The following is a 24,362-nucleotide window of genomic DNA, read 5'->3' as shown; positions in this document are numbered from 1 at the left end:
TTGATACCCAGTTTTCATAGAAGCAAGCGGTATTTATTGAACTTCCTCTGTGAGTCAGGCCCGGCTTTCAGGTGCCAAGACTTCATCTGCCAGCAAAACAAACTCCCCACTCTTGGGGAAGATGGACTTTAGATAAGAAAATGCCAAACAGGTAAGAAGTCAGCTTAGACAAGCTGGAAAAAGAACCAGCTGGGCAGAAAACAGAAAGTTGGTTCAAGCTTTTCTGCACCATCTAATGGAAAAACCCAAATGAACGTTTTGGCCAACCCAATATTTTGCATACAACAAGTTAGGAAGCCTCCTTTGAGAAGAGGCCTGAAGGAAGCAGCGGTGGGTGCTGTGTGGGTATCAGGGGGCAGGAAAAGCAAAGTCTTGAAGTGGGAAGGTGATCAGGGCGTTAGAAGAACAAGAAAGAAAACAGGGTGGTTGGGTGGATGAGTGATGGGAGAGACAGGGATGAGGGGTTTGGAGGGTGAGCAGACAGAAGGGCCTCTGGCTCCTTCCCAGGATGATGGCAGGGTCCAGAGCGCCCTAACTCAGGTTTTAGAAGAAACACTATGACCACTTTGTGGAAAATGGACCAAAGGGCCAGAGTTGAAGCATCCTTCTTCTCCAAATAGTTTCGCCTCTTATTCAATAGATTTGAGATCTTTCTGAACGGTTTTGTTTCTTTGCAAAGTCTGCACACTTTTAGTGCCACTAAGCTATGGTTTTGGTTAAAAAGAAAACATATTCAGTATTTTTTATTTTCATCATGTATAGATGGTGGTATCATTTTTTCTCATATTCAGATTCACTTGTTTGGCAAGTTTTTGACCTAAGAGTAACACTCAGGCTTGTAACAGAAGCTTGGCAGTAGCTCAATACAGATGCTTATTGAGATTCACATGGGCGGATCTGCATAGATTTATACAGTATCAATATGTCTTTTCACATCAATTGGCTAAGTCATTGATCTTAGTCTCAACATAAAAATGATTCACATTTGAGATTATTTTAGATAAGTTAACAGCATTTCACCAAGAAAACACCAACATTTCAGAACTTAAAAACAGCTGAATATTAAGACTATTGTTCTTTTACAGGCAAAGAATTGACAGAATAAAACCACTTCTGGAGATCACATAGCTAGTAGTTTAAGTGGTGTGGCCAGGATTTAAACACAGGCAGTTTAAAATGCAATCCACAAGGGACTTCCCCGGTGGTCCAGTGGTTAAGACTCCCAGCTTCCAATGCAGGAAGCACGGTTCAATCCCTGGTCGGGAAACTAAGATCCTACATGCGCTGTGCAGTCAAAAAATAAGTAAAATGCAACTCATAAACTTCACCACTACACTAAAGGCACCTCCCAGAAAGAGGCATCTGAGTTGGGCCTTCTAGCAGGTTGCACCTCCCCACTCCCAGGATTAGAGGGAACTGGTAAAGGCTGGCATATCCATTCTGGGGAAGGAGTTAGGGAACAAACGAGGATCCCAGCTCATGAGGACAACCTCAGCAGAGGCTCAGCATCTTGTTTTACCATGGAGGCAGTCAGTGCATTTATGGAAATTTCTAGGGTTGGCCTTAATCTTCCAGATCCTGTGTGGGGTGGAAGCTGTGTGGCTGGAGATCAAGGGAGGGGAAACGAACGGCCTAGAGACAGTAAGGTCTTGGAAGATAGTGAGGATCAGGAGTGTGGCACGAGATTGGCAGTGGGTGTTGGCTAAGAAGAGAAAGGACGATTAAGCCTGGTGGGAGTGGTGGCCCTTGGATGGTCCTGGTGCTGGGAGAGCCCCAGCCATAGGCCTTCCTACAAGTCCTCCCTCCTTTTACTTCATTCATGATAAATCACACTCTTCTCCCTCACACAGTGCCCTGTGGGAGATGACAACTCTATCAACAAAGGCTCCCGTCCTTCAGAATCTCACCTTGAGGTGGTTGTGGGCTGGGAGGCTTTGGTATAAAAAACTTTTCATTTAATCTTTCCAATCTGAGGAGGTGGCTGGTATCTTCCACCTTAGGATAAAATGATGATAAAACTGGGACCTTAAAGAAGCTAAGTGACTTGCTTGAGATCACACAGCTAGTAAGAGGCAGAGCCCGGGTTACTTGAGTTAAAAGCTGCTGTCAATGCTAGCACTGGGGAAAAGTAGCAGAAAATGCTTAAATATACCAATAACGGACGTGAAAGTGAAAAAAGTGAAAGTGTTAATTGCTCAGTCTTGTCCCCACTCTTTGCGACCCCTGGGGACTGTAGTCTGCCAGGTTCCTCTGTGCATGGAATTCTCCAGGCAAAAATATTGGGGTGGGTAGCCATTCCCTTCTCAGCCCAGGGATCCAACCCGGGTCTCCTGCATTGCAGGCAAAGTCTACCAAAGAATTCTATGAGGTTTTCAATTTTTCCTAGACAGCTCTAGAAGGGTTTAAGAGCATCCGCTATTACCACAATCTCAATCACAAACCTGTGAAATTACCAGCATAATGAATTTCCACTGCCTTTCTATTCTGTGCTATTGCTACAGGGAATTCACTCAGGATAGAATTCTTTTCCAAAAGCAAGATGCAACAAACTCTCTGCTTCAAGGACAACTTACACTCCAATCACAACACCCCTTCCCCAAGACCGATACCTAGCTGGCAGTTAGAATCTCGGAGGCAGGACTCAAAAGGTCATCCCCATGGCCTCGCAACGCTCAGATCCTGACCCCCAAACTCCACCTTCCAGGCCCTTCGCCCCTGTGCGTTCTCAACGGAATGCTCAGCTCAATGTGGCGGGGAGGTGGGAGTGGGGGTGGGGGAATCGGGGGCGGGGTTCTCCATCCTGGGGGAGGTAGCCCTTACTTTGGTGTTAGCGAGCGACACCCTGGCCGGGTAGATGTCGGAGTGGGACCAAGTGGAGGAGAGCTCTGGGGTCCCTGCCAGGTCTGGTGTTCGGAAAGCTTAGACCACAGACAGCACCGCCGGCCCGGCGGAGATTCCAAAGACAGCCCGGAGAGGAACCCTCGCTGCGCGCTGCAGCAACCAGAGGAAAGGTTCGGGAGGTCAGGCCAGGCTCCCGTCCACTGGCGGGGCGGGGCGGGGGCCGGAGGCGGCCGCGGGTGAAGCCCGGATGCTGGGGGCTAGCACACAATGGGCCGGAGCACACGGCAGGGCGCGCAGCCAACGCGCCGCCGCACCACGTGGGCCGCAAAGCGCGCAGGGGCCACCAGAGGCCCGTCGGCCCAGGCCGGGCGCGGCGCGGCGTACGTGCGCGCACGCGCGCGTGCGTGCGTGCGATTTGCGATCAGGCGGCGCGGCGGACAGCCCCGGCGGCGGGGCGGGGGGAGTTATATTGCGGGGTCCTTCCTCGCTCACCCTGGTTCCTCTCGGAGCGGAGACGGCAAATGGCGGACTTCGATACCTACGACGATCGGGCCTACAGCAGCTTCGGCGGCGGCAGGGGGTGAGGCGGGCGTGCGCGGGCCCCGGCCGGGCGCGGGAGGCGGACGGGAGTCGGAGGTGGCGAGGTGGCGGGTGGGGGGGCTGGCCCCTGGGCGGCGGCCTTCCCGCGCTCACACCAGGGGCGGCGAGCCGTAGGGGCCCGGCTGGGCCGGCGGAGGCCTCGTAGAGGCGCCTGGAGGACCCGGGCCTGGAAATGGCGCGCTTGGGGAGGGTGCGGCGGCGGTTAGGCTCCCAGGGGCTTGCTCGCGGGACAGACCCCTCCTTGTGTCTCCTCCGCCGCCCGCGACGTGTCTTTCCTCTTCCTCGGCCGCAGGGCCGGGCTGCCGCGGCGCTGAGGGCCCGGGACGACGGGCTCCCGCTTCCAGCCCCATCCCCCAGGACGGCAGGGCCAGCGCGGGGCTCTGCTGCAGAGCGGGGGTGGGGGCCCGCTACCTGCCCGGCCCCAGCCCGGGTCCCGGCCGCCCCTTCCTGTTGTCAGCCTGCGCTGCAAGTGTGTTTGGCCATGAGACCAGCGGTCTGTGTCGGGTCGGAAGGCCGAGAGAGAGGTGATTCTCTTCCGTTTTCGGGTGAGGCTGGGATTTGGCAGCTGGAGCCCAAGAAGACCAACCAAAACAAACACACCGTAGCATTTTCCTTTTATCCTTCCTTAGATCAGAGTGCCTTACTAACAAGTGCTACGTGCTTACTGGCAGATATATGTTATGACCTGGAGAAGGAATCGCATTTAGCTTCCTTCTGATTCTGGTCATACACAAGCTATATGTGCACCTTGTTTAAAAGAAAAATCCTTGTCTAGTGAATTAAAAGCTTATAATGCTTAATTCCAGGGACCTGCTCTGCATTTTTTCTTTTTTTTCTGCACGAGTAACCTCGTACAGAATTTAGGAGATGGGCTATGAACATCTTTCTGTTTGTCAAGGGCACACTTTGCCTTTGTGTGATTTGCAGAAAGGATTACTTTCCCAGGAAAACACCACAATAGTACCTACTGAGGTGTCCAGTCTCCTGAGTTTCAATCCCAAAAGTATCTTTGTTTGGTGAAGAAGGACCTTTTAATACCTCGGTTTTGGAATGGCTCAAATAAAAGCTTGTTTGGGTGCGTGAGTGCACCAAGTACCATTCATGACTGTAGAACATGGAAGTTGGGGGAGGTGGAGCCACCTGTTATTTCAAAGAATACTTTATTTGCTAATAAAAAAGAAATAGATGTTGGATTACATGTACAATTACTGCCTTTGGGGTAGGTTTCTACACATCAAATTTGTAGTTAAGTCATCTTGAAATTTAATGACCAGTATTTTTTTTTTCTCCTAGTTTCAAAAAACATTTGGAAGAACCCAGGAAAACTCTTAAGATTAAGACAGATCCAGGGAATTTTAGTTGATTTGAGACTACAGTGTTAGTTGTAGTATACAAGACCTGGGGATTTTTTTTTTTTTAATTCTTGGCTTTTGACAAATGTACCAGATGTTCTGGTGACTTGAGGTGTTAGTCTTCCTGTGTGTATCAAGTTTTGACAGTTGGGCTGCCTTGAATAACAAGTTGATCAAAAGTAAAATTCTCGTTTAAGATGCTTTTTATCAGAATATCAGAAAAGACAAAAGACAGTGTTAGCCATTTGCCCAGATGTACTCCAGAAACTGATATGAGAGAGTAGCAGTTGGCCCCATACATTTCCTAAGCTTTTTAACAAAAAATCCTTTTGCTATTAAGCATCTTCTACAAATGACCTTGGAATTTTCCACTTGACTTCATCTTTATATAAAATACATAGGAGATATTGCTCAGGTAGCTAAAAAGTAGTTTTAAAAAACCTGTTGGTGAATTTGTGTGTTATTTTAGGCAGTGTCTGGAGTGGGTCCAAAAACTTCACGGAGGACCAGACAGGTAGTGGTGTGATCTGTGCCAAAACTTTCTTGTTCCAGATGGTTAATGTTAACTTCATCAGGTCTGAAGTTATCAGTTATTGGGATCTTTGACATTTAACAAAATGATAGGATCAGATGATCATCTTCAGTGATCGAGTTATGTTCACATCAGTACTTGTCTCAGGGCTTCCTGAGTGGCTCAGCGGTAAAGAATCCGCCTGCCAACGCAGGAGCCACAGGTTCCACCCCTAGGTTCAGAAGATCCTCTGGTGAAGAAAGTGGCAACACACTCTGATATTCTTGTCTGGAAAATTCCATGGACAGAGGAGCCTGACGGGCTACAGTCCTTGGGGTTGCAAAGAGACACGACTGAGCATGCGTGCACAGTACAGGTCTCAGTGCTGTTTATGTCAGATGCGATGCTTCACCATTATGGGTGATCACCACCTGTGGAACGGTCCTGTGTTGTTTCATGCTTGTTTCTTTTTTTTTTTTTTTAATGCTCCACCTTTTTTTTTTTTGGCTTCACCCTGTGTCGTGAATCTTTGTAGCTCCCCTAGCAGGTATCAGCCCACGCTGCCTGCAGTGGGAGCGCAGTCTTAACCACTGGACTGCAGGTATCAGCCCACGCTGCCTGCAGTGGGAGCGCAGTCTTAACCACTGGACTGCCAGGGAGGTCTGTGTTTGGCGCTTTTGTAAAGCACCTTGTCCCTAGTCTGGGCTTCCCTCATAGCTCAGTTGGTAAAGAATCCGCTTGCAATGCAGGAGACCCTGGTTCAATTCCTTGGTTGGAAAGATCCGCTGGAGAAGAGATAGGCTACCCACTCCAGGATTCTTGGGCTTCCTTTAATGGCTCAGCTGGTAAAGAATCCGCCTGCGATGCAGGAGACCTGGGTTTGATCCCTGAGTTGGGAAGATCCCCTGGAGAAGGAAAAGGCTACCCACTCCAGTATTCTGGCCTAGAGAGTTCCATGGACTGTACAGCCTGTGGAGTCACAAAGAGTTGGACGCAACTGAGCAACTTTCACTCACTTCTCTCATCTAAAACACCTTAGGTAAGATGTCTTAACTCTGTACTCAACTTGGGTCACAGGTGAAAGGGATGGCAGGTTTGTCAAAATCTAAAAACTTGGGTTTTAATAATTATTATACATTCCCTGTAAGTGTATTTTGTAGTTGTGTGTAATAACCAGTACGGTTGTCAGGAAGCAGTGTTGAACAACTGCTTTATTTCCCCAGCCTCTGAAGGCCTGTTCCCAGGAGCAGAGGGGAGAACCAGGGACGGCACTGTCGCTCAGAAATCGAGTCAAAACAGAATTCCAAATTATCAGTTGATTGTACCAGATCTTGAGTGTATTTTTGTGTTGCACTTTGCTAACTTATCTTTCTGAGGATCTGATTTTGCATTTGCCTTTGGCAATAAAGTGCCATTGACACTAATTTTACATTTCTAACTACAAAAGGTCTTTTGAGTGCTGAACCTAAAAGGAGCATCAATCCTGAGAATTAGATTGGAACTTAGAATTAGCAAGAATTGATATTGCTGGAATGGTACCTGCTAAAGATGAATTAAACTACAAAGTTAAATATTCTTTATTAAGTTCTAGTGGGGGGAGGTTAGAATTCTGATCTTTGAGTCTTATAGGACTTAAGCTTGGCATCTGTGTCTAAATGTCTCCGTTTATTTTAAGTCTTATAATGTAGAAGAAAGTGTATGAAAGCTGACTGACTAGTTTCACTGACAGGATCTGTAAAGGTGTTGAAAGGCATATTGTGAAAACCTATCAAATGGCAAATTGTTTAGGTTTATTGTCATCCTGCTCTCCCCTCCTTAGTCTCCCGGTGCTTGATCCCAAGTCATTGTTCTCTTCAAATACTTGGTTTTACCAAGAGGTCTTTGAAATGTCAGAGATGTTCGGGCAGAAGCCATGGCATTAGAATGAGTCAGACAAGAGCTCAAGTGTTCTCTCAGCTGTGTATTAGCTGTGTGGTCTAGACGAGTTCCTTAACCTCTCTAAGCCTCATTTTCCCCACATATAAGATAGAAACTCCTCTGTAGAGCTGTTGGAATATTAAATGAGATGTTAAACTGCAGCACGGTATCTGGAACATAAATGCTTAATAATCGGTAGCTGTTGATTTATAATTTTTTACTTCTTAAAATATTTCCTTTGGAGTTAGTAAGAATGGGGAAGTTTCTATTGAGAGTTAGCTGGAATGAGTTATTGTTTTCCTGGGTATATTTCTAAAGCCAATTAAGGGAATGCTATTCATTTTATAGGCATAAAACATTTATAATAAGCATATATAAGTATCATAAATTAGTGTTAAGTAGTTTGTTCTTGTACATTATTGGTTTGTAACAGTTCATGTTGGACTATTAAAATGCTTCTGAGATTTCTTAAAAAAAATTCTTAAGTACTTTTAAAATTGATATTTCTATTTGAAATTACCCTTGGTGTTCTAGAAAGACTTCACACAGAATCAAGACATCTTCCCAGAAACTTGGAACGTACAAAGCGGAATGTTTGGCTGAGAGGGTCAGGGCATCGGGGAGTCGGTCCTGGATCAGATCCAGCTTCGCCTGGAAACAGGAGTGTTGGGCAGGAGACCCTGCTGCCTCTTTGCGTTCCATCGTTTGTACAGGTGGTAAGACTTGCACACTCAGGGCGCAAGTGACCAGCTGATTTTGATGGCACTTCATAGCTGTGATGTCTAAGTTGTGTTTGTGAATCATTGAATATCCTTGGATTTTTTAAGTTTGCCAAGCATATCATAGTTTTTTTTAATGTTCTTGAAAGGACCCTCAGGATGTGTTCAAGTATATTGATACTCTGTTGAAAACATGGCACCTCCACTGTGCTCCAGCACAGGGTAGATGGAGCTGGTGATCCCCCTTGCTCCACATGCTATTCTTCTATAATTGAAATAATCAGTTGCATTTTTGGAGGGCACCCCCTAATTTTTTTGGCCAAGCCCCACAGCCTGTGGGATGGTAGTTCCCTGACCAGGAGTTGGCCCTGGGCCCTCGGCAGTGAAGGTGCAGAGTCATAACCAGTGGACCACCAAGGAATTCCCTGGGGCCTTTTGAATCCCTAGCTTAGTAGGAGACAGTTGGCTTCTCATAGCTGCTTCTGTGTTCACTCTTAAGGCAGGTGGCTTGACATTCATGAAGGGAGAAAATCCAGCCTTAAACAGATAAACAGTTGGAAGTGGGAGGATTGTTTTAATGGACTTTTTAGATAATTGTAGGTACTCTTAATTTTTAACTACCAAAGCTTGCCAGGTGGTAATTTCCATAAAGGGTAACTGTAACAGTCAACATCTCTTACATTAAAATCCATATAGATTTGTCTTACGTTTTGAGTGTGTCTTTTACCTGTGCATTTTTGTGGTAACGTGATGTATTGGTCCTTTGGAAAATACCAGTTCACTGAGTTATGCAGAGCTTCCAGAGCTTCCAAAAGCTGACATTTCACTCTAAGCGTCAAAAATCGGGTTCATCAGTGTCACCGTCAGTTTCATCAGAGAAATTTCAGGAATTGGGAGACTGTCAAGCGTATGTTGATAGATTCAAGTTTGCTAAAGTTCTGGGTTTTGCTTGAAAGCCTGCGTTTTGTCATTGGCAGCAGATAGTGTTGTTGGTTTCCTGAGAGGGACAGGACTCGCTTCATTTACATGAACGCGCCTGACACCCGAGTCTGGACCACGGTTGGTTAGTGCTTTCAAGTAAAAGTGTTGTTCCATGAAGTGAATAGCTGATTCAGCTTGGAACTTACTCACAGGAGTGCTTTTCCTCAAGCTAACCACGTACTTCTGTAAGCAGCAGAGTGCTTCATTCCCATTTGGTAACAGGATATTTTAAAAATGGGTCAGTATTTAATAAAGTTAATCATTTTGACCACTTTATCAACAAACATTCTTTGCTAAAGATGGCTTTTTATTTTTTGTCTGAACCACTCGTGGGATCTTAACTTAGTTACTCGACCAGGGTTTGAACCCAGGCCCTTGGAAGTTAGCGCATGGAGTCCTGACCACTGGACTGCCAGGGAATTCCTCCCTCCCCTTTTTTCCCCTATTTTTTAATTTAAATATTAAAAAAAAAACTTTTACAATGCTGTGTTGGTTCCGCCATACAGCAGTGCAAATCAGCACATTTAAACGTACCCCTCCTCCCTCTCCCCTCCCCCAGCCCCTCCCTCCACCGGCACAGTGCCAGCCTGGGGTCCCCGTGCCGCACACAGCCTCTCACCAGCTCTCTGTCCTACACCTGATAGTGTGCGTATGTTGATGCTTCCCCATTCGTCCCACACTCTCCCTCCCCTGTGTCTATGTCCACAAGTTCCGTTCTCTATATCTGCATCTCTATTCCTTCCCTGCAAGTAGGTTGTAGTACATACATACAATGGAATAGTATTCAGCCATTAAAAAAAGAACACATTTGAGTCCGTTCTAGTGAAGTGGATGAACCTAGAACCTGTTACACACAGTGAAGTCAGAAAGAGGAAAACAAATATATTAATGCATATATATGGACTCTAGACAAATGGTATTTGATGAACCGTTTTCTTTTTTTAAATACTGCAAGTGCATGAGTAATGGTGCGGTGTGGTGCCCTGTCTTGATTTACGTGATGGCCAACAGCATGATCTGTGGAGGTCTCTGCACTCTTTGACTCAACAGGACTACTACAGCTGGTTAGCCCACGGAACTCTTAAATGGAAGAAAGGTTTTCCTCTGGAGAGACAGAGCCAGAACCAAATAAAGGATGGTTTAATGTTCTTTTAGGGGCCATCTGAAAATCTAAATGAGTACCTATCTTGGTGAAAGAGGTTACTTGCAATCCTAAAGTAGTTGGCAGGCTTGTGGCTTCATTCCTTCTACCCTGATAAGTAGCAGATACTGTTGCAGTTTTGGAGATAAAGCAGTGAACAAGAGTTCCCGCCTCAGAAGGTTGCAGTTCCCTGCACTGCTTTTTGTATCTTTCAGATGTGACTGAATTAGGAAGCTCCCATTCACAGCAGAGAGAGCCCCTTGAAATAGGGCTCGTTGAAGAACTCACCCCAGACACTGCCCCCCACACCACCCCCAGTGTTCACCAGAAACTTGGAGAGGCTTTCATGCACATCCTGTAGTAATGATAGTTGTCAGGATAAAGGGATTTAATTTTGGGTGCTAACTAAAGGCTCTGGGAAATCCATACACTTAGAGAAAGGTCTGCTTGGGAGTGCAGTGTCTTCAGTTGGTCCATGGGCTTGTTTTTTAAAACCTAAGCTAAAATTGAAATGTCATGTGACATCTTGGATGGGATCCTGGGACGTGAAAATGACAGACAGTAGGTGAGAGCTAAGAAAACCTGAATAAACTGAGCTTTATTTAGTAAATGTGTTGATGTTGGTTCAGTGATTGTAATCAGTGTGTCTTACTAATGTAAGATGTTAATAGGTAAGGGGGCTGGTAAGATGTTAATGAAATGAGGGGCTGGCTTTTGACAGCCTTACCTTTTTTGCTTATTGTCTCGAAACGAAGTAAATTACACATTTTGACCTTCTTTGCACGCTCAGAGGATTTTGTCTTTGTTGCTTCCTTGCATTTTATTCTCAGAAAGGCAGTCTTACTGGGGTTTATATAGGATCTAGGAAGAGTGCCTCATGGCACGTGATATATGCTAGTGTTTGTGGGCGGCACGTGAACAACCAAAGCTGTTGATGAGCCCTGGAAGCACTGGAGGCAGAGGAGGCCCGATGCTCCAGGTGGCCCAGAGGCTAACACCCAGGCCAGGGCACCTTGTCACTGGTCCTAAATGGCAGCAACGAGACCTACATTCTGCATAGTGGTTTTTGTTCGTTTTTGGTTGTGCTGGGTCTTCACCGCTGCACCTAGGCTTTGTCTAGTTGTGGCGAGTGGGGCTGCTCTGCAGTTGCAGTGGGTGAGCTTGTGCAGTGGCTTCTCTCGCTGCGGAGCGCGGGCTCGGGGGCATGTGGACTCGGTAGTTGCAGCGCACGGGCTTAGTTGCTCCACAGCATGTGGAATCTGGCCGGACCAGGGATCGGACCGTGTCCCCTGCGTCGATTGACACGCGGGTTCCTATCCTGGCCCCACCAGGGAGGTCCTGCTTAGTTTCTGATTCACTTAGAAGTCTTTCCCAGAAATAACAGCATGTGTCCTTCATTATTGATTATCTTACATACTTTGGAAGCAAATCTTGAGCGCTTAGTTTTGTTTCATCCACTTACTGCTTGTAATCCCCGTCCCATTTATCTCTTCTCTTCTCTTTTCTTACAGTCACCCTTCCTCCAGTCACCTCTCACTCCTCTTTATCTTTGCTTATTCACATTATCATTTTGAGTTCAGTGTTTCGTCTGCTGTCTGGAAAATAGAGTTAAAGTGGCTTTTGCTCCACGCTGCAGAGATGGTGCTCATTACTGTCTCCTGAATTTTCCGTCATCTTTTACGTGGGATGTGACTTCTTCTTTGTAGATACCTGGACCTCCTTAGCTGAATTATCAGCTCCTTGCTAGTAGGAACTTAGGTTTAGGTTTGTGCCTAAGGAACTTTGTGACTTAGGAACTGAGTCTTAGGTTTGTGCCCTTAATATGGTGCTCTGTATGAAGAAATGTGACCACTATAGGATTTTGGTCACACATGGAGTTGAAAGTTGGCTTTCTGAAGTGACTGAGGGTGTAATTATTACTTTAAAACTTTCATATATATATATATAAAATCAATAGGCTGTCCCTGTCGGCAGCAGGCATGAATGGGCAGGACCCTTGCTCGATGGGGGCTGGTGATGGGGCCTGGGAGCGCAGCACAGACCTTCAGCTCAGTCTGTCTCTGAATTGCAGCTTCGCCTCGTCTGTTGCCTGTTTTTTGTCCACAGCTGCTAATCAGGCTGCTTCTGCGTGAGCAGCGTATCCCGCAGGGTGTTTAATCTACCCATAACACTTCAGAATTGTTATTAAACTTTTATAAAGCAGTCAGTCTTGTGAAGTATTTTTATGGTCAGTCTCAAGCTCCTCTATAATATAAAAATTTGAATATTTGTAAAATAACCGATACAAAAACGGAGGTACAGGGGTGGTTTAGAAAAGGTCCTTCACCAGGCTAAGGTGCCAGATGAGTCTTCTGTGTTTTAACCCATTTTAGAAAGTGCTTTCGTGTAACATAGCTTATTTGGAGTAATAGTCCCCTCTAAACTTAAAAGTCTCTCCTAAGAATTCTAGCTCAAAGGCTTTCTGACATGTGACTCTTTGATTGGTTGATGACACGTGTATCGTTTTATTACTTGCATGCGTTTGCTCGGGTTTGTCTCAAGTTGCTGGCACACTGTAGACTCTTGGTAGAGTGAATACACTGAAATCTGTCCGGCTCCAGTCCCGTTGCGCTGTAGTGTCTTCAGTGAACAACTCAGTGAGAAGCTAAAAACCACTCAAGTCCTGTAGAGCCGAGGGCATCAGGTAGGACAGTATTTAGGACTGCCTCTGTAATTTCTTGAAAAAATCTACAGTGTTAAACCACTGGCAGTTGCGTGAGGCTGGGGTGAAACGAGAGAGTTCAAGGGTCTGAGTTCTGAGTTTGCTCTTTCCACAGCTCCTGCTCTTAAAGTACTGCTTGCCTGTTCTTCAGTCTTCATCTTCCCAAAGCCAGAGCTGGCTTCTGATCATCCTGCGTTCTTGCTAGACGCGATCCTTATCAAGGCTCAGGTGGCTTTCTGCACTCAGTCAGAGGCCGGTTCACCCTGTCGCTTCCGTCCTCTGTCCAGCACCCCACAGAAGTTCCCACATGCCCTTTTAGCAAGTCTTTCTCCCTCCCGTGTTCTTGGTTCATTAAAGGTACCCTGCCAAAGTTACCATTCTTTCATCCTCACCTTCTCGTTGATTTTTTTTTTTAAGATCATTTTAGCCCTTTGCCTTTTTATGTATCTGTGTAAGTACATACACAAGCATGTTCGTATGCATTTACAGTTATTTTTGTTTTATTTGTGCTATTCAGACATAAGCTACTTGAGGGCAAGGGGCTGTTTTCCACCAGGTGTTACTTTAAATGTTTTAAATTACAGTTGGTTCTCTGTTTTGACAATTTTCCGAGTGTTTGTACTCTTTTTATACATTCAGTACCCAGTCCCAAGGAGTATCTTCCTGAAAATATTTTAGGTTTTATGGTTATTGAAATGCAAAATAAGCCACATTCACTTGTAAGTCTATTTTTCTCTTATTCAAGTGTTGTCTTAAAGGTATTTATTATCAAACATTTGAGGTATCTGGAATTCATGTCAGGCAAGTTGTGGAATTTCTTTCATGATATTTCTAGCACTGTGTGAATTTTAAAGTTACTTTCCAAGACTTGGTATTAATATTATACCCTGCAGAAGAAAGAGAAGGTTGACTTTGGGCAGACCTTTGACTCATGTGAGGAGACTCATTTGCTTTAAGTGTCTCTTAAAAGTAGCACCTCCCTCTTTTAAATTTTTTTCCTCTAAACCTTTTATTTTGAAATCTTTCAGGTCTCCAGTAAAGTTGAAAGAACATGAGACAGTGGACCGTAGTAGAGTCGCAAGTTTCACAGCTGTTTTGTCTTTATGCGTTCATGTGCACACACGACATTTGTGCCAGACTCCCTGAAAATAAGTGGCTGTCCTGACTCTTCATTCCTAAGTAGTGTGTCTTCCTGAGAACAGAGGCATCCTGCTAACTGTAGTACCAGTTATCACTCCTAAGAGATTTAATGCTGACAGTAATACTTACACACGCCAGTTTCACATTTCTCCACCTGCTTTTTCTTTTCCGGCTGTTTGTTCTAGGATCCAAAGATCATACGTAGCACTGGTTGTCATTTCGTTAGTCTCCCTGCCTTAAAGAAGTCTTTCATTACTTTTATGCATTTGAGGAGTCTGTGCCCATTTACAGAGGGCATGTCGTTTAAGTTTGTCCCGTTACTGGAGATACTAAGTTCGGTTACCTGTTTACAGTGGCAACTGAGCCTTGCCTGAATCAGTTAGTATTGTGTTGGTGTGGTTTTCTAATTACATGATTCCTCCTGCATTTTTTAGCTGACATCATTATTAATGTAAAGAAGAGCTCCCCTGCCTTCCATTAATTTTAGCAGACCAGTGTAGGTTCAGAGCAGAATTGGTGAGAAAGTCCCGCGTTCCCCTGCCCCCTGCCCGCCCCCACTGTGGACGTCTGCGTCGCAGCAGCGCAGCTGCTCCGGTCAGCGAGCCTGCACTGACGGCTCATCACCCAGTGTCCGCAGTTGGCAATAGGGTTCCCTCCTGACGGTGTGCGTTCCATTCCGTGGGCTTTTGCAAATGTGCAGTGGCCCCGTTTACTTTTAAATTGCCTGTAAAGCATTGTAGCTCTCCGCTGCGGGTGGCCTGGTGGTGTCATGTACTCTGCACATGCGCACGGTGCATAAGCAGCGTGTGCAGCGAGCACGTGTGTGGTTTCTCAGGAATTCACTGTCTTTCTTCGTATTGACAGTTTTCCAAATAAAGCTTAGAAAAATTGAGTAACTCCTCCAGGTGAGTATTGGTAGAGCTGGGATTTAAACCACTACCTCTCACATTAGCAATGATGGGATGGAGTCAAGGTCCTGCCACTTGTAAGCTCTGTGAAAGGGAAAGTCGCTCAGTCGTGTCCGACTCTTTGCGACCCCATGGACTGTAGCCTGCCAGGCTCATCTGTCCATGGGATTTTCCAGGCAAGAATACTGGAGTGGGTTGCCATCCCCTTCTCCAGGAGATCTTCCCAACCCAGGGATCAAACCCAGGTCTCCCGCATTGCAGGCGGATTCTTTACTGACCGAGCCACCATGGACAAGTTAACGCTTCTTGTCTCAGCTGAGGAAATTGCATTGAGGCTTAAGTGAATTAGTCATATGCACATATATTTGAGGACCCAGTGAGGTAGTGCGTGGCAGAGTGGAGAGTATGTATGTACATAGTACTTGCTACACAAAAATCTGTATGAGAGCATATTATCCATCATCAGACAACAGCAAGAGACAGTTGTATTGTGAATGAGTTAAACTTCAGCTTCAGGACAGTAAGTTGGACAGTTCATTTCTGTATGTGTTAGTATTACTGGGTGTGAGGGAGGGCATTGGCTTAGGTTCTGTTCTTCCTTTCTTATTTAGGGAATAGGAGAACCCCTTTTCTGTAGGAGGATGTTCTGTTTGGATTTGATCCTCTAGGGAAATCTGTGTTTACACAGATTGTGTATTTCTGGACATTTTTGTCATCCAAAAATAGGCATATTTTCCATAAATGAATTTTGGAATTCTTTGTCATTTCAGGACAATGTACATGGTGGTGTGCTGAGTGAGAGGCATTTTCCTTGGCCTCTGGGGCAGGAATGCTCGGGCAAACTTGAATCCTGTCTTTTTCTCCCTCCCAGGTCCCGTGGCAGTGCTGGTGGCCATGGTTCCCGCAGCCAGAAGGAGCTGCCCACAGAGCCCCCCTACACAGCATATGTAGGTAATCTGCCTTTTAACACAGTTCAGGGCGACATAGACGCCATCTTTAAGGATCTCAGCATAAGGAGTGTACGGCTAGTCAGAGACAAAGACACAGACAAATTTAAAGGTGAGTTCAGGGCATTTTTACTGGGTTGTTGTAAGGGGGAGAGAGGGTCTAACGCAGAGGGCTCTAATTATGAAAGTGTTTGGAACATTTGCCTGGTCCAGGTAGTTGAAATAAACATAGCCCTTTAACTCATAGGTCTTCAGTTCTACGTGGCAGGGAGGGGAGGTATTTATAATCTAGTTTGTAGAAAATGTGACACATGCCGAAGTAAATCTGGAGTGTGCCTAGCCTGTGTAGCAGTTCTGTCTCTGCCAGAGAAGGAGTTCCCAGGAACGAAATGAAGAAATGGAACCCAGGGCTTCTCAGGTGTGCATCACTTTGGCTGACTCGTGCACCTGGGGCTGGTTTTCCTGTGATCTGGTTTATTATGAAGTCCAAAGAGTAACCTGGTACTTGTCACTCTACATTTGTGACTTCAGCGCATGTGTTTGAGGAAGTGATGGGGTCAGATTTCAGATCAAGTTAGTGTCTGTGGATTAGTCTCTTTAGGGCTCTTGAGCAGAGAAGGACTAAGAATGGGGAATCAAATGGCATTGGCGTCTAGCTGAATGAAGGGAGGTGTGCCTGCATTTAAGTGCTTGATGCAGGGTCCAAGGGCATTTGGTTTGCTTTATTGACCCAGAAATGCACCCATGAAGAGCGCAGAGAGGCTGTGGCAGGGTGGGGGCTGTGCCCGAAGCAGCGGTGTGCTTGGCAGAGTGCTTCTGTATTTTTGTCGTTCTGAAAGCTTTCTCACCTAAGAACCTAGACCCTTTTCATTGTAAGTGATCAAATAATGAAAACCCGTGTACCCGTTAGGCTTGTGGAAGTAAGTCACACTGCGAGGAAGCATTAAGAATTCAAATATAAGGTACAAATACGTGGGTGAATGGTCATTACCAAGGCATTTAGAATGCAGTTTCTCATTTGCTGTGGACATGACCATAAGAGATGATTCCCACTAGGTTTTCTTCCTGCTACTTGGTTTGCATTCAGCCTATTTGGGAACATTTTATCTGAGGGGAATACAAATGTGGGGGTGAAGCCAGCCTCAGGGCCGAGCCAGCAGCAGCAGGTTTTAAGAGTTTGTCTCATACAAGGGCATCTTCGGCAGCTCTAGTGTGAGGCAAGTGTGAGCTCTAGAGGGACCAGGCGGCTGTTGCCTGTTTGAGTTTGGAAGTGGTTTTCTCGGTTCCTCTGAACATTGAATCCACGTGGGAGAGGCATGGATACAGAGGTGCAGGCCGAGCTGGGGACGGGGGGCTCTCCAGCCATTCTTTGTGTGAGCAGATGGTGAACAGGAGAAGTTAGGACGCAGGCTGTCGCGCTTGCCATCCTAGTGGGGTTTGAGGGTGACTTGTGATCATACAGGAGGGGGAGGGGAGGGTGGTAATACAGGGTGCAGTGTGAGCACAGGGGGCAGTGGGGAGAGGGCTCTTAACCCAGATTTAACCCAGGGGGCAGGGAAAGGGCATGGACCAGAGTGTGGCAAGTAGAAGGAAAGGCTTATTCAGAGGTTTAAGCGGGGAGAGAAGGGTGTGTGGTTTCCTCTGCCAGGAGTGTCCTGTTTACAGGCCCGTGTCAGAATCTAGCATCAAGGACTCGGGTTGTCAATAAAGCACCCAGACTAGCTGTCTTTAATTAGCCTCCTGAAGAGCATGTGCTTGTTGCTGAGGGTGTATTTTTCAGCTTTGTAAAACAGATTTTATACCAACTACCTGAGCGGTAAGTAATAGGCACCTTCAATGTAGTATTCCTTCAAAGTGTGTTTAGTATCCAGTTTGAAATCTGTGTCTTCAAGCCCCGTTAGATGTGTTCAGAAGTTAGAAGTCATTCAGAGGTCAAAACTAACAGCTCTTCAATGATCCAGGCAAGGTTTTAATATTATGGTTAGAAGGTAAAGCTTTATAAAAATAGCTACTATTTCATTGCCTGTTTGGTTAGCACTTTCTGATAGAATATAATTAAGAGGAAGGACTTCCAGGCAAATTCTATTTATTAGAAAGTAAAACATGCTCTTTCAGGTTGTGCACGTCTGAGGCCGTCTAGGTGAAACAGAAGTGGTAGTTGTGATGTAGGGAAGGGTACAGACAGGGTCCCGCCGTGTCTTTAACCTAGAGTCCTGGAGGAAGTCAGGGTTTGTTTTCTCTTACAGGATTCTGCTATGTAGAATTTGATGAAGTGGATTCCCTTAAGGAAGCCTTGACATACGATGGTGCAGTAAGTATATTCGGGTCTTCTCTGTGGTGATAGTCGCTGGATTTTGTCTTGCCAGTACTTACCATATTTTCCCCTTATTAGCTCTTGGGTGACCGGTCACTCCGTGTGGACATTGCAGAAGGCAGAAAACAAGATAAAGGCGGCTTTGGCTTCAGGAAAGGTGGACCAGATGACAGAGGTGATTGGTTCTTATACAACTGAACATAAAAGTTGCTGTATGCCCACTGATTACAAGTCTTGTAGGTTATAGTAGACCTCTTATCTCGTGGGTCTGATTAGGTATTTATGAGCTTTTGAAAACGTGTAAAATCTTATAAAGAATGGATGATGCTTCTGCAAGCCTGGGTTTTTTTCTTCTTCCTTTTGGCAGCAAAAAACTTCTCTAAAATTTCAGTGAGGTTCCCATCACATGAGCTATACGTCTTCCAATGAATTGCCCCATGTTTGTGCAGCAAGGTAATGATCAACCTCAACGTTACCTTTTTTGTGTATTCTCAGGAATGGGCGGCTCTTGAGAGTCTCGTGGTAGATGGGATTTCCGGTGTCAGTATTTAAAGTGTCCCCACTTAACCTTTTTGGTGGCCTTGCTGCCGTTGTATGGTTCTTGTGAGTAGCCCGCCTGGCCGGACTGCTGCCTTCGATCCTCTCACAAAAGAAACTTTCCTGAAAGGTACCCAGGCACGCATCAAGCCTCTATTAGAGCCTCTGTTTTGGGGTAGGACTTCACCGACTCTACTGGAGCCCAAGTTGAACTGATCCACCTTGTTTTGTTACCATTTCTTTGCTCTTACACATGCCTGTATCTTACACTGAGTCTTTCCCCTTGATGGGGTCTAGTGTGTACGGCACGAATAGAGTAGTGTTATTTCTAGAAGTAGTGTGGAGGTTCTAGAAGCTTACAGAAAGCCTCATACTAATGGTTCCTGGTGGCTCCCTCCTAGATGGTAAGAAGTAGTCCTGTTGACCTCTTTGTTTCTTAAAGGTGGACATAGTCCACTTGATGATTGCTTTTCTTAACTCAGCGAAGCAGACTTGTGGGCACCTCCTTGTGTCAATCCGTGAGGTCAGTTTGCATGCCAGGCTTTGAAGAGTTGATGTTCTAAACATTTCTCATCTCTCTCTCTCTCTTTTTTTTTTTTAATGATGAAAGTAGTTAATATTTGGTCAAAATGTCCATTGTAACCATAAGGTAGAAAATGAAACACAGGTCTGTTTTCTTTCCTGTAAACTGGAGATCCTCTGCACTGGCCACCTTGTTAGAGGAGAGCATTAGTGCCTCCCTGCAACCCTATCATCCCCCTCAGAGCAAAACTCGATAGAAGGTGACTGCCAGGTATGGGAAGAACTGGTCTTGGGAGTCAATTTCTTAAAGAATTTATTTCCAGTACTGCTTTAGCTAAACAGATGGCTACTTATATCTCTTGAATGATTTAATTACCCCAGATCCTATAGCCAGTCAGAAACGAGCTTATTCACAGAAGTACAGCATAACCCAGTAGACCTGTAGTTTTATGTGTAAGCTCGTTTCTGATTGAAAAGTGCAGCAAAGTCATCTCAGAGCCACCTCAGGGGTAGTTAGTGACTCAGTGAATGGTGGCCCCCATCTGCCAGTTCTGCATTCCCTGGTACTGAAGAAATGGCACAGCGAGTTCCCAGCTCTGAAGGTTACCAGAGGAACCAACACCTTTCTACTGTTCACTTAGCTTGGGTTTTTGTAACTCTGAAGCAAAACATACAGTGAATGTAGCCAGAGAAAGTACCTTGAGACCAGCCGGTGTAGACTGTACTATATCTAGAACAGCAGTGCCCAGGCGGTGGCGTACAGCCTGTGCAGGTTATCTCTATAGGTAGACCTCTCTGACTCTTTAATGATGTCTGTTTTTGACACATGCTCTTGTTAAAAAGAAAAAAAAATTCAAGCAATACAAAAAATAGAAGAAAGCAATTAAGGTCCCTGTCAACCAGAAATAGACAGTATGTTAAACTCAACTTTGTAAAGAAAGCTCAGAAGTTTCTCATGGGTAGTGTGCCTCCTAGAGATCTGTCATCAGACTTGATGGAAGGATGGCTGTTAATGTCAGACCAGCCTTATGTAAGAAGAGATCTTGAAGCGAGGTGGTCGTTAACGCCAACGTACACTGGCTTGTTTTCTCTCCCCTGCGGTGCTTTGTCTCGTGGTCCTGGACGGGGTAGCGATAGCAGTTGTGTTTATGTGCCTTGTCTGTATGGCTGTGCGCCTATTTGTTTTATGCTAAACTCCGAAGCAAAAATTAATCTCATTTAAGGGGAATTTACTGTCATACTTAGTGAGGAAAGGTACACTTGACAGTTTAGTTTGGGGGAAATGTCAGGTTAATTGTTTGAGTACTGATTAAGTTGGTTAATGAATGGTGAATGCTCTGGTTGTTAAAGGTGATTTCACAAAGAACCTTAGACTTGATTGTATGCGTCCAGATTAGGTTTTCCCCAGAGCAGTGCTCCTGCTGGTCTGTCTTTTTACAGTTGTTTTTCATTACTTGTTTTGTTCAAAATGGAATTGTTCAAACAAGTAGTCTCTGAACTGAGTTTCAGATAACTTCATCAACTTACAGATTCCTTGCTACCTTACCGTTCACGGTAGTTGGTTGTCTGTATTCACAATGTTGGGTTGTTGCAAACACCCAGGTAGCGGATCCTGAGCCATTGTTCCTGGGGAAATACTCGCCATGGTGAGGCTCAGGCCTGTGAGCCTTTGGTCATGTTTTTGTCAACCAGTCGATACATCACCCTGTTTAATATATATGCAGTTGATCGGTTAATGGTGAACTCCAGGTGCTGCCTGAGAAAGGCTTCTCTGACCAGGCGTGCCCAGCCTTCTTGGTCTTTGGAGCACTGGGAGCACGTCACTGCGATGTTCACTCACAAAGAGCGCAGAAGAGCAGAAAGCGCAGCGCTAACTGGGCTGTGAAGAGGGCGCTCGTTTGTGTGAGCCGAGGCTTGTTGGTAACTTGATTGGAGTACACGTGTCAGGTGGCAGGCCTGTCCCTGCCCCGTGCGTGTCAGAATGACAGCAGAAGGCCCCAGGTATTGATTTCGGGATTACAGATCAGTTTTAGTGAGTAGACAGATTTGCAAACATGAAATCTGTGAATAAGGGGGACCGACTTCCTCAAGCTCAGGATCCTTCTTCAAGGATAAGTTCCTACAAAGCTTTGAGCAGTGACACCATCCTTAGAGTGAATAAAAGTAGTCACCTTCAGGAGCTTAAACAGAGAGGGCAAGCGCATTTGTTTAATTATGTCTTAAATTTTTATTGAAAGCTAAAGGTTGTACTGTTAAAAGGTTATCTTAAAACAATTCGTCCCCCTCCCCAATGACTTTCAGTTAAATACAAAATAAAGTAAGGCTTAAGGTTCTTAAAAGTCCATTGAGAAAATGGTTTTCACACTGATGACAATTGCAGCTTACTCTAATTTTAAATAAGATGCGATTTACTTATTTTAGCGGATGCACAAAGGTTTGGGGGGGGGGAGCCCTTTGCAGCTGTAAGAGATGTGGGTTGGATGTGCGGTTCCTGCTCTCTGACTCCCTCTTGGGGAAGGGAGTGGGCCTGATGACAGCTTTGTTTACACACGGGTGCTTTGCTTTTAGAATGATCCACACCTGAATGGCAGCAGAAACTGGAAAAAGGGGAGTGGTCACCCAGAGGTGACTTGGTGTTTTTATTTTGTCTTCACATCTAGCTGTGTGTGTGTGTGTGATTTTGCATTCTAAATTGTTACTTCTAAATTTCAGGTTTATCTTTTTTTTTTCTTAACAACTATAGATGATAATCAAAAACAATAAAATGTGCTTTGAGGAGTTTTGTTTTAAGCCTTATTAGGATATAGTCTTACTGGCTTTCCCTGCAAACTTAAGAATTTAAACAGCGCCTTTCATTTTTCTCTCCTAAAATTCTTTTTCTTTTTAATCTTCTATGATTCAAAAAGTGTCAGTGTTGAAATTGCCCAGCAGATTAACATTTGAACCCGTTTTAAGTGCACTTGATCTCGGAAAAATTTCTGATGCTGGACACACTAAAGAATTTTAAATGGAGCGCAAACAGTTCACACAGCTGTATAATCAGCTTTGAGGCGGGAGTATAAAAAATCCTTTGTGGTTCTCTTCCTTCCACAGGTTTCAGGGATGACTTCTTAGGAGGCCGGGGAGGGAGTCGCCCAGGTGACCGGCGAACAGGCCCCCCGATGGGAAGTCGCTTCAGAGATGGCCCTCCCCTTCGAGGGTCCAATATGGACTTCAGAGAACCCACAGAAGGTACGACGGTGGCGTGTAATCGGGTGGCAGGAGGGCGCCTTCTCATGACGCCTCGGTAAACCGCGCTGTGTTTCCTCCCCGCAGAGGAACGAGCACAGAGACCACGGCTCCAGCTTAAACCTCGAACAGTCGCAACGCCCCTCAATCAAGTAGCCAACCCCAACTCTGCCATCTTCGGGGGAGCCAGGCCCAGAGAGGAAGTCGTTCACAAGGAGCAAGAATGAGCTTGCGGTGGGGAGGGAATGGGGTGTGGGGGGCGTTAGAGCGAGACCACAGCCTGGCTGGCCCCCCGGACCGGCAGTCCTGCAGTTACCATTCCTGCGCCTGACCTTTGTCCTCCTTTCTTACAACGGAAACACAGAGCTTGTGAGTGCATGTCAGCAGTTAACAAGTGGTTTTTAGTACATTCTTGGCTTTGCTGTATCTACCTAGTGCCCGTTTTGTGCTTTTTTTCCCCCCGCCACTCCTTTCCCCTTTTCCTTCTGTCCTTTTCCCTTCTCGCTCCTTGTCTCCTTCCAGCACACAAGTTTCTCTAGAGGGGCAGAGGCGGCCGCCGTGCGGGAGTTCTCTGGGTTGAAGTGCTGCTTCATTTCTCTCCATTGCTTTTGCCTTTTACTTCTGCCACACCAGCCTTTTCCTTTGCCTTTTCTCAGTGCTTCTCTTCTGACCTGCATGTCGAGTTCTGTATTGCTGTGGCTTCCAAGGAAGAAAGCAAGTCCCACGTTGGATAGCCCCTTGTTTTTAGTCAGCTGTGATCAACAGACAGCCTTTGGGACACCTTGCTTTCAAAACAAGGATAAAGTATCTGTTGATCTCTGCAGATTCCTTCCTATAACTATTTATAGGTAGTCCTGACTCCACTACCCGCTTCCCAGATGGGCTGTTCACGCGGAAGAGGCTCACGTTTCACACAGCAGAACCCGAGAGAATGGTGTGAACTGTCGGTGGGGAGTGCATGCAGGAGGCAGACTGAGTGCCCTGCTGTGCTCACCTGTGCTTATCACTCTTCTAGCATCGTGTCCACGCTGGTCTCCCTCGGGAACCAGCTGTGTCAGAGGCCCCTCTGTGGCTGGATGTCTAGCTTGCTCCGCCAGGCACAGCGGTGCTTTGGGGGCCGCAGGGGGCGGCGCTGTGCTGGGCTCACCCCGTGCGGACACGGCTTCCTCTTGGGCCCCCACGGTGTGTCCGGCCTCCCTCTCTGGGCTTCGCTGTCCCCCATTGTTAGATCACAGTGACAGCCTGTGCTTCCCACCGCCCCTTAATTTTGCAATGAAAATGGGCCTAGGATCTGGCACTTTACTCTCTCACTTGATGAATTGAGAATTTGACTATGCAGATCTGTCAGGTAACAGGGAGGTGGCCCAAGGTCACCAGGTCTCAGCTTCAGGACGTCACTCCCACATAGAGTGTTCAGCTCTCACCCAGGGCCGGGCAGCTAGGCAGCAGCTTTTGAGCTCAGACACCTATGTGTGAATACATTTTTCAGCACCTGAGTCCCAGTTCATCCCACTGGGAGCAGTCCGGGCTCGGCTAGAGCCCCGGAAAAGAGAGACCCTCACCAGCAAGACTGGAGGGCCGGGGCAGCCGGGCCTGGGCGGCGCGCTTAGGAGACAGCTCCTCGTTAGCTGCCGCCCTCGGCTTCTCCCTGTCCCCAGGTCTCAGCAATTCACAGAACTCTGCCTCCTGTCCTTCCTTCCACCTGTCATCTTTGCTTCTGAGATAAGAACCATTTGTGTAACACCAATACTTACCTAAAGAAAGACATGCATTATGTGGTTGTAATCAAACCTGATGCTTTCAGATGACCTACTTACATCTCCAATGTGGAAAAGATTAAGAACAAAACAAATTCATCTAAACTTCTGGGCAATCCAGTTGACTTTTAAATGTAAGAATGGAATTCCAAACACTTAACACATTCAGCTATATGACAGAAAGTAAATCTATGGATATGGTATTTTGTGAATGATCTTTTAAATAAAAGAAAACCTTACGTAATA

The 24,362-nt window shown here is 46.0% G+C and overlaps 1 protein-coding gene and 1 non-coding gene across 3 annotated transcripts; both read left to right on the top strand.

Moving 5' to 3' along the window:
• The first annotated feature begins 3,093 nt into the window (after positions 1 to 3,093).
• On the top strand, positions 3,094 to 24,362 carry EIF4H (eukaryotic translation initiation factor 4H). 2 transcript variants are annotated; one of them, XM_061401881.1, is made up of 6 exons: positions 3,173 to 3,421; positions 15,683 to 15,870; positions 18,005 to 18,069; positions 18,151 to 18,247; positions 22,225 to 22,362; positions 22,447 to 24,362. In XM_061401881.1, the coding sequence occupies exons 1-6, from the start codon at positions 3,363 to 3,365 to the stop codon at positions 22,584 to 22,586; spliced, it is 687 nt and encodes a 228-aa protein (XP_061257865.1). In that variant the 5' UTR covers positions 3,173 to 3,362; the 3' UTR covers positions 22,587 to 24,362. The 2 variants fall into 2 exon arrangements, with proteins under 2 accessions (XP_061257866.1, XP_061257865.1); XM_061401882.1 differs by lacking the exons at positions 15,683 to 15,870; positions 18,005 to 18,069; positions 18,151 to 18,247 and having other exon boundaries at positions 3,094 to 3,421.
• On the top strand, positions 16,740 to 16,862 carry LOC133238980 (small nucleolar RNA SNORA32). Its single transcript, XR_009733713.1, has one exon. It is a non-coding gene; the product is annotated as a small nucleolar RNA SNORA32 (small nucleolar RNA).

The sequence above is a fragment of the Bos javanicus genome, chromosome 25 (genome assembly GCF_032452875.1).
Source record: "Bos javanicus breed banteng chromosome 25, ARS-OSU_banteng_1.0, whole genome shotgun sequence".
In the NCBI taxonomy this organism is placed as follows: Eukaryota; Metazoa; Chordata; class Mammalia; order Artiodactyla; family Bovidae; genus Bos; species Bos javanicus.
Note: the sequence above shows the minus strand (reverse complement) of the source record. Positions and strands in the feature narration are given on the sequence as shown.